The 13,224-nt window shown below is 53.9% G+C and overlaps 1 protein-coding gene across 7 annotated transcripts in view; it reads right to left on the bottom strand.

Moving 5' to 3' along the window:
* DHX37 (DEAH-box helicase 37) overlaps window positions 1-11,928 on the bottom strand; it is a 40,233-nt gene extending 28,305 nt beyond the window's left edge. For 6 of the 7 annotated variants that reach the window (XM_046639832.1, XM_046639833.1, XM_046639834.1 and 3 more), the window contains exons 1-6: window positions 11,758-11,928; window positions 8,459-8,628; window positions 4,734-4,846; window positions 3,817-4,141; window positions 1,549-1,697; window positions 316-408 (exon numbers count right to left, since the gene is read on the bottom strand). In XM_046639832.1, the coding sequence (XP_046495788.1) occupies window positions 316-408; window positions 1,549-1,697; window positions 3,817-4,141; window positions 4,734-4,846; window positions 8,459-8,628; window positions 11,758-11,863 (956 nt within the window). In that variant the 5' untranslated portion in view covers window positions 11,864-11,928. The remainder of the gene's footprint in view (window positions 1-315; window positions 409-1,548; window positions 1,698-3,816; window positions 4,142-4,733; window positions 4,847-8,458; window positions 8,629-11,757) is intronic. The other variant, XM_046639835.1, reaches the window with a different exon arrangement.
* Window positions 11,929-13,224: the final 1,296 nt, after the last annotated feature.

Raw genomic sequence — 13,224 nt, 5'->3', positions numbered from 1 at the left:
GCGCCTGGCCACCTGCTGTTCTGCTCTGCCCTTGACCCCTGTAAGGGCCACCTGTCCCCTCACTGCACGTGCGTGACATGAGCCGAGGGGCCTGGCTGGCTCGCCCCTGCTCCGTGGCCCAGGAGGGTCGTGCTGACCAGAGCGCAGGAAGCCTTCCTGTATGTGGAGACTCGTGCACTGAGATGCAGAAGCGACACTCCCACCCGGCGCCCTCGGGCTGGATGGGGCCCACGACGTTGCTCGGCTGCTCCTGGACAGCCGGCCCCAGGCAAGGCCAGAAGACCCCCCGGCCCTCCCCCAGGAGACACGCTTCACCTCTGTGACAGGTTCATCTCCTTGGCCACTCGCTGGGACATGGCCATGGCGGCCACTCGGCGGGGCTCCGTGACGCCGATGATGCTGTTGTCGCTGGTGGGGAGAACACAATCCATCAGCAGTCCTCGGCCCCGCCTGTCTGTCCCAAGTCACACGCGGTTCCATGTCAGGAGTGACTATGTAGACGTGGCCCTCAGCAGGGGCGACAGGACACGCACAGCAGGCGAGGCAGCACCACTCAGTGGCCCAGGGGAACGCCCGCAGGCCAGCACGCAGAAGGTGCTTCGGCTGCCACAGCGCGTGGAAGCCAGGCCACGGCTACAAGAACGAGGTCCGGGTGGCCCGGGGCCTGCCCCAGCCAAGCACGGCTCCAGACACAGAACCTACCGAGGGCACAGCGGCTGGTTTCTGGGCCGTGCAGAAAACAGCAAACACGGCAGGTCCGAGCTGCCCTCACCAAAAAGACCTCCTGACGGGGCCGGGCCTGGTGGCCCCTGGGACCCTGGTCTGCAGCAAGGGCCCACCACTCCCTGGCTGACGAGGCATCTCTGCGCCTGGGCTGTCTGGAACAACGTGGTACATGCGGACCACCTGCTCTCCGCTCACTGTGCCAGGCAGGGGGGCCAACGTGACCCCCACAGACAGCCTGGGTACAGGGTCTCCTCTGGGCTTCCCTGGTGGACCCTTCACACGTGCTGTCGCAACCCACTGGCTGGAGGAGCTTGGTGTGCCCTGTGTAACTCCCCCGGCAGCGGGCTCTGGAAGCCTGTGCCTGGTCCCCCACAGCCCACCCCATGCGCCTTTCCCTTCGCTGGCTGCACCTCGTGTCCTTTCACTGTAATAATCACAGCCATGAGCACCACCATGTGCTCAGTCCTCCTAGCAAACCAGAGTCTGGGGGTGGTCTGGCGGACCCCTGACACACACGGCTCAGAAGCATTGACAGGAGGAGACACACCGGCCCACGAGTCAGGGACGGATTCAGGTGTTTTACGTGAATTCAGTCATTTCATCTACATAACCAGCCTGTGAAGCAGGCGCAATGATTATCCCCGTCTCACAGCTCAGGAAACTGAGGCCCAGAGAGGGCAAGCAACCTGGCCAAAGTCACACAGCAGGTCGAGGGCATAGCCAGGATTAGATCACCAGGAGCCCATGCTCAGAATGACTTTTGGTGACCACATCTCTGCTGTCACCCAAGGGACCTGTGGAGGACCCTGCGCCAGACCCTACCTGCTGTAGCCCGCTTCGTAGAGAAACTGGGGCACCTGCGTGGTCTTCCCGCTGCCGGTCTCGCCGCACACGATGACGATGGGGTGCTCGGCCACCGCCTCCATGATCACTTGTTCTTCGGAGAGAATCGGGAGCTTCAGCCTTTCCTCCTGGTGAGAGAGAGGAAGTCAGCGCTCAGGGAATCGGGGGGAGGGGTCCCTGCAGAATGGCAGAGGGGACAAGGGGACCCCAGTCAGATGGAGCACGACTACGTAGGGTGACGTGGTTTCTACAAAGGGGGCAGCTGGCGCATGGACAGTGCTCAGCCCACAGGAACAGGTGTGCCCTTTAGTGACGGGAGCCGTGACACCTGGGAAGGGGGACAGAGAGCCATGGCCCAGGTGCTTCGGGGCATCGGATGCCCTGGAGGACAGCCTGGCTGGCGCAGAGGAGCCCGAGACGCGGGAACCTCAGCTGCGGCTGCTGGGCATCAACATCCACGCACATCCATGTGAGCAGGTAACCTGGCGCTAATTCCACCAGGATGGAGGACGTGGGCGTAGCAACCCCTGTCCTGGTTGAGCCCACAGAAGGCAGCACATTTCATGTCGTGACTCAGTGCACACACGTCAGCGTGGGTAAGTAAAGCTCAGCAACGTCATGCTGACTGACGAAGAAAGCAAACTGCAGAAAAAGACCTGTGACAGGATGCAAACCCGGGCAATAAAGGGCTTAGAAACAGGGAAGAACCACACAGAAAGGCAGAACGAAGCCCGGGGGCGGGGAGGGGATTCAGGACACGGGATGGTGGGCCGGGGGCCCTGGACGACCGCGTGGAGCAGAGCCCCACACCACCGCTTGCCAGCAGCTGGCATCGCGCTCCGACCGCCCCTAGAAGTCGACCCCTGTGGCGAGAGCCCAGTGGCTCTTTGGGGTCGTCGGTGAGAGCAGACAGCTGACCCTGACTGACTCTTCACACGCAAGCGCACAGACGCACCTCCGACTGAAATCACAACTTCGTTAGACGGTACTTATTCTTATTTGGAGCTGCACTGCGTTCTCTATTCTTTTCTTTTCTATTTAAAAAAAAGGAGCTGGGGGATAGCGCAGTGGCGCAGTGGTTAAGTCTGTGCTCTGCTTCAGCAGCCCGGGGTTCAAAGGGTTTGGATCCCAGGCGCGAATGTACACGCCACTCATCAAGCCGTGGTGTGGCAGCATCCCACATACAAAATAGAGGAAGACAGGCACAGATGTTATGTCAGCAACAACCTTCCTCAGCAAAAAAAAAAAATAAAAAAAAAAAAAAGGAGCTGGTCACATCCCATCTGTTTCCACAACCCAATTCATGCTGTGAAACAGCTGCTCAGGGGCCCCGGGAGCCCTCATGCCTCAGGACCATTGCTCATGGGGTTCCCAGCGTGGGACGCCTCCCCACTCCCAGCTTCTACTGCTCCCTCAGCACTCGCCCTGGATGCTCTTTCCCCAGACGCCTTCCCTGACGAGACCAGGCCCTCCCATGTCCCCCTCATGGGACCCCATCTTTTCCTCCAGGGCTCTTGGCCCTGTTCATGATGCTGGTGACCAATGTCAGTCTCCCCAGCTGGACTGAGAGCCCGGAGGCCACAAAGCATTCCCCCATGGACACGTGGGGATGGATGGAGAGAATGTTCACCCCTCATGACGGGCCAGGCCCCGGGCTAAGAGACCTCCCATCGGCCGCGTCACCAACACCTCCCACCCACCCTAGGCGAGACGGCCCACGACTCCACTGCAACATTTCCCCAGGGCCTTCTGTGGGCCTCGGGCTTCCCGTCCCTGCCTCTTCCCATTGTCAAGACAACCCAGCAAGAGCCATGTTTACCAGAGAAGGAAACCGAGGGAGGCAGAGAGGAGGGTGCCTGAGGCAGAGGATGCCCATTCCACAGATGAACAAAACGAGGCCCAGGGATGGGCTGGGAAGTGGTGGAAACAGCACTCCACCACAGGCCAACGGACCCCACAGCCCAGCCCGTAGGGACTGGTAGCCGCCTGGGCCCGACCTGAGGTCAGAGGCCAACCACTAAGGCAGCCAACACCCATCGCGACAGCCCGACCCTGTGCCGGGCCTGCTGTAAGCACATCCCCACGTGCAGCCCCTCATCAGTCTTGGCCATGACCCTGCCAGGCAGGTACCGAGGACACTGAGGTGCAGGAGGCAGTACGACATGCCCCAATCACGGGACGTCCCCTCCGCCCCTCACCCCTCACATGCTGCCCTGAGTTCCCATCACAGACACCCAGGCAGCACACCTGCATTTCAGGGGAGCGGTTCACAGGGATGAAGACGGCGGGCTCTGCTGGGCACTTGGCCACGGCGGGGGCTGCGGCCGGAGGGGGCTGACCCCTGGGTGCTGGGCTCTCGCCCCTGGCCCCCGGCAGAGCTGGCGGCTGATGCACTGCCGTCGTCCCTGCACCAGCCTGCGCCTGCTCAGTGCCTGGGGCCTCGTCAGGTTCAGACTCCATCGAGGACTCGGACTCTTCCTCCTCTGCCTCCTGGAGGTGGCGCTTCCGGTGGGCCCCACTGAGGCTGCTGATCTTCTCCTGACCCGGGGCTGCAATCTCGTCAGATTTCCTGCTGAGAGAACCACAAGTCAGGTACGAAGGGCCTAGGATGGGCCAGTGGACCTGAGGCAGCTCTGGGTTGGTGAGCACTCACCAGAGGCCCGGACTGAAAGGCCACATCCCTTTCTACCTCAGGGCCTTTGCACTTGCTGTTCCTGCTCCCTGCTAAAAACTTTTGCTTCACTCCAATGCCCTCTCTCAGGGAGACTGACCCTGACCATGCAGCAGGAAACACCCCCTCATCTCCTTCCACCCTCCTTTCCCTGCTTCATTTTCCCCTTCGTGCTCACCAGCACTAGATACATAGGTATCTGTTTAATTACTGCCCACCTCCCCAACATGAGAACGTCAGCTTCTTAAAGGAAGCCTATTTCTTACTTCACTGTTGTGCACTGCTCTATGCCCAGGGCCTGCAGGAGAGCCTGGCACACAGTTTACACTCAAGAAGCAGTCATCAAATGCTCAACGATGCTTACAGGGACCAGGCCAGTACCAGCATAAACGAACTGAGCGGGCAGAGGGTAAGACAGCAGAGAGTGGGGGTGGGACTCTGCAACCTGTGAGCCCTCCCCCAGGAGCCCAGCAGGAGGGGCAGGCCGACTCACTCTCGGGTCTGGTACATGCGGTGCCCCGTGCCCAGCTTGGAGGTGGTGAAGAAGAGCCTCATCTCGGCTTCCGAGGCCTGGACCTCACTCAGCTTCCGCAGCATCTCTGCCCGCTGGGGAGGAGACGAGTGTGTGACACTGGGGCCACGACCCTCTCTCCAGAAGGGAAGTGGGACTCCACGTAAAGTTCAGCCTCGCTAACGACACCTAGTCTTTAGGAACCGAAGGTCACACTGCAATGGCTCGGCCGCCTGCGTTCTGACTGACTGACCGGTGAGCCCGGAGGGAAACTGGGGCTGCAAAAACACGGCTCTTGTTGCATCCGTGTCCCGAGAGAAGATCTTCGACCTTCCAGATGCTGTCACCAGGAGAGTGAGTGAAGCAGGGCCGCCAGCTGTGGTGACGGGACAGCTCCGTGTGGGACGGGCAGTGCCCCCTCGCCTGTGAAACATGTGTGCGGGCGACCCAGGTGGTTTCTTTCCCCTGGGTGAGCGTTTCATGAGTTTTGGCTTTTTTTAATTTTTAAAATTTTTTTGAGGAAGATTAGCCCTGAGCTAACATCCGTGCCCATCTTCCTCTACTTTATACGTGGGACACCTGCCACAGCATGGCGTGCCAAGCGGTGCCATGTCCGCACCTGGGATCCAAACCGGTGAACCCCGGCCCGCCGAAGCGGAACGTGCGCACTTAACTGCTGTGCCACTGGGCCAGCCCCAAGAGTTTTTGTTTTATTATTCTTAAAATTACACATTTTATGTTTTTATATATATTTCATAATCAATAAAAGAAAAAACTAGTCAGAGAACAGTGGAGAAAATACTGCACAGGATGCAAAAAGGACACACTCCCGGGAGGGCAAGTCTCCCTCGCAGTGAGGGCTCCAGGGCTGAGTGTGCGGTGACCCAGCGAGAAAGCCCCATGCACATCTCATGAGGCCTCTGGACCGGGGTCCCAGTCTTCATGTCACTGCACTTCCGGCTGTACCATTTTGTGTTTGTGTGCAGGGCAGGCATTTAGTGGCACCCAGGCCTCTACCCATGAGGTGCCAGGAGCACCCTAAGTCCTCACAACCTAAGCGTCTTCAGACGCGGCCACGTGTTCCCAGGAGCCAAACTGTCCCGGCTGGGAATGGCTGCCCCAGACTCAAATCCCACTTTATAGGAAATTCGGAGGGCGAGGAGTGCGTGTAACTGTACCACAGAGACAAAATTTTTTTTTTTTTAAATTAATGTTATGATAGATTACAACCTTGTGAGATTTCAGTTGTACATTTTTGTTAGTCATGTTGTGGGTACACCACTTCCCCCTCCGTACCCTCCCCCCACCCCCCCTTTTCCCTGGTAACCACCGCACAGAGACAAAATTTTAAAAATCCAGACCATGGGAAACTCTACAAGACAAACAACCCAATGTCTTCAACAACTAAATTATAAGGAGAAAAAAGAGGTGGGGTGGGGGAGCACCTACTTATGAAAGAACTGGAGATTTGACTCTTTACGGGATATTCGATGATCTTTTCTAAGAATTTAGGTGTGCTAATGGTATTATGGTTATTTGAAATGATCCTTATTGATCTTTTTGAATACCATGTCTTCTCAGACAAGGGAAGCAAAAGAAAAAATAAACAAGTGGGAGTTCATCAGACTAAAGAGCTTCTGCAAGGCAAAAGAAACTAGGATCAAAACCAAGAGACAACCCACCAACTGGGAGAAAATATTTGCAAATCATATATTTGATAAGGGGTTAGTCTCCATAATATATAAGGAACTCACACAACTTAACAACACAAAAACAAACAGCCTGATCAAAAAATGGGCAGAGGATATAAACAGATATTTTTCCAAAGCAGATACAGAGATAACCAATAAACACATGAAAAGATGTTCAACATCACTAATCATCAGGGAAATGCAAATCAGAACTACACTAAGCTACCACCTTACGCCTGTTAAAATGGCTCTAATCACTGAGACTAAAAATAAAAAATGTTGGAGAGGGTGTGGAGAGAAGGGAACCCTCACACACTGCTGGTGGGAATGCAAACTGGTGCAGCCACTATGCAAAACAGTAGGGAGATTCTGCAAAAAACTAAAAATAGAAATACCATACGACCCAGCTATCCCACTACTGGATATCTATCCAAGCAACTTGAAATCAACAATCCAAAGTAACATATGCACCCCTACGCTCACTGCAGCACTATCCACAATAGCCAAGACATGGAAACAATCCAAGTGCCCGTCACCGACGACTGGATAAGGAAGATGTGGCGTATATATATACAACAGAATACTACTCAGCCAGAAAAAAGGACAAATTCATCCCATTTGCAACAATGTGGAAAGACCTGGAGGGAATTATGCTAAGTGAAATAAGCCAGAATGAGAAAGACAAACACCAGATGATTCCACTCGTATGTGGAAGATAAACAAGCACATGGACAAAGAAAACAGTTCAGCGGTTACTAGGGGGAGGGGGAGGGGGTGGGCACAGGGGGTGCAGGGGAGCACCTATGTGGTGACAGTCAAGAAATAATGTACAACTGAAATTTTACAATGACGTAAACTATTATGAACTCAAATTAAAAAAAAAAAAGATCCTTACTTTAGAGCTACAAACTGAAACATTTACAGATGAACTGTTATGGATAGCAGGTTCAGTGGTGGCCCCCAAAGATAGGTCCACTTCCGAGAAAATAATCTTCTTTGGCAAAAGGGTCTTTGCCAATGTACATCAGTTAAGGACCTTGAGATGAGAGCCTGGACTACCCAGGTGGGTTCTAGACCCAAAGACAAGTGTCCTGAGAAGACACACAGAGAGGAGGCCGGGGGAAGACAGAGGCGGGGATGGAGGGAAGTGGCCACCGGCCAAGGAATGCTGGGAGCCACCAGGAGCCAGAGGAGGCAGGAAGGACCCTCGCCCGGAGCCCTCAGAGGGAGCACGGCCCTGCCACACCTGCGCTTCAGACTGCTGGACGCCACAACTGTGACAGAATGACCTTCCGCTGCTTTAAGCCACCGAGTTTGTGGTCACCTGTTGCGGCCCTGGGAAACTAGTACAGATTTGTGCGACTGCGGCTTTGACCCAGGAGGTGGGAAAGCAACCCGCAGCGGCAATGACCCAAGGTCCACCGTGGGGTGATGACCGGTGGAGCTGGCGTCTGGGCCACAGCAGTTCCTTACACTATTTTTTCTACTTTTGTATGTTTGAATTTCCCATTACAAAATTTTTTCCTTAAAATATAAGAAAAAAAGGTTAAAATTCTCCAAAATAAAGTTAAAAAATAAAATAACACAAAATGATAGGAAAAAAAAAGATGAGCATGTTGATTGACTGACTCCCCAGTTAACAAACACGTGACCTCAACAGACGTGGGCCCGTCCCAGACCGACAGAGACCCAGACAGCACAGCCCCCGGAGGGTGGAAGGTTCTGGAGCTGAGTGTCAGACAGGGGGGCCGCTAGGCATATGTGGCTATTTGAATTTAGGTTAATTAAAATTAAATCACATTAAAAATTCAACTCCTTCCACACTAGCCACATTTCAAGTACTCAACACCCACACGTGGCTAGTGACTACTGTACTGGACTGTGCAGACACAGAACATGCCCTGCATTACAGAAAGTTCTACTGGACAGTCGTGCTGCAGAGACCAAGCCAGGGGACACAGGCCTCCCGCTCGCCCGGTCTGGAGGGCCGCGTGCAGACCTGGCGGGGCGGCGTACCTGGCTCTTCTTCTCCTTCTGCTCTAAGACCTTCTGCAGCACTTTCCGCTCTTTCCTGGTCAGAGGCTTCTTCTCCTTCTTCGACAGCGGAGGGGCCTTGGTCTTCTTCTTCCTCCTCCCCGGCAGAACCAGCGCGTTGCTTGCATCAACTCCTTTCAACGTGCCCTGATCTGAAAAGACACGCTGGCCTGACCCCCAGCCTCGGAGGCCGGGCAGCGCAGGCGCTGGGACCCTGGAGATTCTGCATTAAAGCCCTCTTCCTCCAGCGGTCCTGTCCCGCCCCCACAGGCCCTCCTGTCCCCCATGTGAGCCGCTAGTGCGAGTGCCGCACAGGACCCGGGGCGCAGGCCCGCGATGCACTCGCTCGACCCGTCTACTCGGCACCTGCCGCAGGTCGGGCTCCGCGGCGGGCGGCTCCGGCCCCGTGTGTGTGGGGGGCCAGGAAGGAGGACGTGCTCCCCTCAGAGCGTGGCTCTGCTCTCAGCCGGCCCATGAGGTCCAAACTATTTCTGTAAGAACACTGACGTTCTAAAGAGCATGCAGTGGACTCAGGACTGGGTTTGGTTCATACCTATTTTTAAATGTCACAGTTTGAAAGTATACGATCTAGACCAAAATCCAGCTATCATTTTCCTCTTCCACGCAGCCCACTGCAGCAGTCTGGGGACCTACGGGTAGTCTGACTCTTTTATTAACTGCTCAGGCTTTCTGCGCCTTTCTTTCCCTTACAAAGGGTAGGAGAGGTTGTGCGATCCTCATTAAGAAGAAGAAAACTTTAAGCAATGCAAGCTACCCCTTCTGCAGTTCTCAAATAAACAGAATTAAAAGCAGAAAAAAAAAAAAGCGTTATGGTGGCATTTTCCCGAGGCTCCAAATCATGTAACGTGCGGCTGCTCTGACGGCTAAAGGAGCGTGTGCTTCCATATGCCTGTGCTGCAAAACTCCTCATTTTTAATTTCTAATATGGTAAATATCGATAGATATAACCCACACTAACAAAAGCACTCTGGGGTCCTCAAATTTTAAGAACATCAAAGTGTCCTCAGTCCAAAAAACTTGAGAACTGTGCGATAGGAAAAAAAAACCAGAGGATGTGAGAAAGATAAAAATAAGTGGCAGCGACAGTGGACTGGTGGCGGGAAAGGCTCTATGAAGAAGGCAATCTGATTTATGTTCTTGTAAGACCCCTCTGGCCCTTGAGAAAGGCAGGGATACACGATGGTGACCTGCTCTGAGGTGAGAAACCACTTTCCCCAATCTTTGGGTCTAAGAGACCTCAGCCCCTCTGCTCTGGTCGCCCAGCTCCAACTGTCAGCCTGGGGGTCTCCTGTCTCACGTCCTGAGGTGTCACGGCTGTTTACAATGGATGATGCCCATCACAGACATCATATCTCAGCTTTTCAAAGAATTCCTGTTTCAGTCATAAACATATTCTCCCAAAATACCACCTCCAAAACTCTGATAGCAGGTTCCCACCTGGCTATTGCTACTGGACCCATTTTACAGAAGAGAAAACCGAGGCACAGAGATGTCAGGTGATTTGCTTCAACTCCCAGCCTATCTGCGTGACTTCTGGAGAGGGAATTCACGCTCCGGATTCCCACGCTGACATCCCTTCCTACAACCTCACGCCCTCCATGTCCAGTGAGTGGAGTGCGGAACGGAGTCCGACTAGTGGGTCGAGGGAAGCAGGCTTCTCCAGGGGCTCCGGCTCCCCCTCCCTCCGTCCCCGGAATCTAGGCCCACTGTCCTAAATCGACGAGGACCTCAGGGAGCACACAGGAGCAGCTTGGAATGCGCTGCTGCAGGGGCCTGTAAGACACCTTTGAACCCACTCAATCGCTTCACCCCAACTCTCCTCTGACGCTGGCTCCATCAAGGTCCTCGACGGCCTCCCCAGGGTTACATCCAGGGTCCCTCTCTCCCTCCCTGAGCTGACAGCAACATCTGACACACACAGTGGGTCCCCCTCCATGGCACCCCGGACACTCACACTCTCCCCCCACCTCCCAGGCTGCTCCACCTCCTCCTCATCTCCCCCTCCTCCAGGGCTGGACTCATTCCCCCAGCGAGCAAATCCAGTCTGTGGACTCTAAATATCGTCTATTCACAGATGATTCCAAATTGGCATCTCCACCGGGACGCGCCTCCGAGTCAGGAGCTGCCCACCTACCCTCTTTACCTGGATGTCTAACAGGCCCCCAACCACTGGTTTCTAAAACCAAGCTCTTGGCCTCCCCCCAAGCTGCCCAGCCCTGCCTTCTCCTGAGGCTGGGCCCAACACCTGGCAGTCAGTCTTGACATCTCCTTTGTCCTTGTGTTCGGTCAGCCAGCAAATCCCGTCATCTCCACCTTCAAGATATATCGTGAATCCAAACACCTCTCACCTCCTGTGCGGCTGTCTCCCTGGTCCAGGCACCCACACCTGCCCCAGCAAGCGGACTCGACAGCCTCCTCACCCATCACCCGGGCTCTGCTTTGCCCTCTGCTGCTTTTCCTCAACACAGCAGCCAAACTGACGCTGTCAAAGCGTAAGCGCAAGCAGTGTCCCTTCTCTGCTCTAAACGCGCCCATGGCCACCCTCCCTGCCATGACCCACAGGCCCTACATGATCCTGACCCCACTGCTAATTTCATCTCCCCTCAGCCATTCCAGCGGCCTTCAGGTCTTGACTCAAGTCATGCTTTCTCAGTGGGGCCTTCCCCGCCCACCCCAGGGAACACTGCAACCCACGCAAACACCTCTTCTGCTTTATCTTCTTAGTGATAGAACCATGCAACACTCTATATATTTTACCTGTTCATCTTTGCCCATCTCCTCCCAGGAGCATCTGAGCTCAGCAGGGCACAGATTTTTGTTAAATCTCCTCTTCTGCTATGGCTCCTACAATAGTGCTTGGCACACGGTGGGCGCTCCTACTAAAAGGAGTCTGAGTAGAAATGTCAAGCAGCCTGGAGCTGAGCACACATTGGGCTGAAAACCCAAATTTAGGGGTCACTAGCAAAGAGACTACAATCGAAGCCATCGGAATGGATGGAATGACCTCATTTTCCTGCCCAAATTCCCCATGCTGCTATACTAAGACCCCAGGTATCGTCCCAAATTCGCTGTTAAAACTAGACTGTCAGCGGCTCCCCTTCCTCTGGATCCTCCGAGAGGCGGTTCTCTCTGGTCCCCTGCCCCGGCGTCGCGGAGGCAGGGCACAGTCCGGAAGCCCGTGGGCCCCCACTGCCCAGTCCTGGCCGCGAGGCCCTGGGCGGCTGCCCCCGAAACCCAGCTCCAGTCCCGGGACGCCTCACCCTCTAGTTCCAGGCGCACGGGGGGCGGCTCGGGGGGGCCCTTCGAGGGGCCGGGGGCCGCCTGCAGGCGCCCCCTGACGTTGTACCGCCGGCGCAGCTTCCCCATGGCGCCCCGCTCCCGTTCGGCTCCGGCAGAGTCTCCAGCGGCGCACCCCGAGGCCCGGCCCACGTGAGCACCCAGACCACCCGCTCCGCCAGGAGACTTCCGGAATGTGCTCTCGCGAGAGCTGAGGATAAAGGGGCCCGCGAGGTGACTGCTGGGGGCGGGGCTATCTTAGAGGCGGGGCGGGGCTAACTTAGAGGCGGGGGCGGAGCCTGAGGCCCCAGCAGAGGCCGCGCGCTGTGGTCTGAGTCTCTAAGACGGAATTATCTGCTAATACGAATTTGGCTGTTTGGGAGTGGGAGTGTTTTGGTACCTTTTAAAATATAACCCCGCCGCTAATGCAAGCTTCTTCCCTCCCTTTTTTGCTTATTTGCATTTTCTGGTATTCCTACAAGAAACGTACATTAGTTGTGTCGTATAAAAAGGCACTAAATATTTCCACTAGAGGGATAGAACCAAGAGAAGAAGGCATCCATTAGATAACTTTAAAGCCTCATTACCACATCACACTGTCTGTAGCGCACTCGGAAATAATGTATTTTCTGAATCCTGTAATTATCTGGTAAATAGAACTGTTACATTATGTCGCCTTTTTTCTGTTAAACGCATTAACTCGTTAAGGGCAAAGATTTAAATTATATCACAAAAGAATATGAAGGCACTAAGAGTTATTTTAGAATTTTAGAAAGGATAACGTTATTTTTTTTAATTACTTAAAGATACTGCCCGAGGAAAAACCTTTGAAGACACGAGAACAAGGTCTGGCTGCAGAGTAGGCAAGCAATGAATAGTTGGAGAATGAGTAAATGAATGAATAGCGTGACTGAATAAATTCCCCTTCTTCCCTGAAAAACAAAAACAGACTACCACAGCACACTGGTGGTGCGTGAGAGGATTTAGATGGTATACATATGAATACGTTCTTAAAGTTATATATTAATTTAAAAGAATTTTGGGGGAAAAGTATAATTAGCATATCAAACCTGTATTTCATGGATTTTATTGCTTGGGATAATAGTGATCCACAGTTTCTTTTTAAAATACGCTTATTTAAGTAAAAAAAAAACTTTGTTCATTTTTAAATTAAGTAGGTAATAGTACATTTTCCTATATTTTCTTCTAAAATACTACATATCAAAGGATTATCTCCAGAAGATGTAAAGAACATTCTATGAAGTAGGAAGAAAAAGACAAATACCCGACAACATGGATCTCACAAATATAATATTGAACAAAAGAAGCCAATTGCAGAAGATCATGCTGTGTGATCCCATTTACATAAAGTTCAAAACCAGGTAAAACGGATCCCCTAAATTTTGGAAGGGGACACAGGGAACCGGAGAGGACAAAGGGAGCCTTTCTGG

Source organism: Equus quagga, chromosome 15 (genome assembly GCF_021613505.1).
Source record: "Equus quagga isolate Etosha38 chromosome 15, UCLA_HA_Equagga_1.0, whole genome shotgun sequence".
NCBI lineage: Eukaryota > Metazoa > Chordata > Mammalia > Perissodactyla > Equidae > Equus > Equus quagga.
This window is presented reverse-complemented; position numbering and strand designations above follow the sequence as displayed.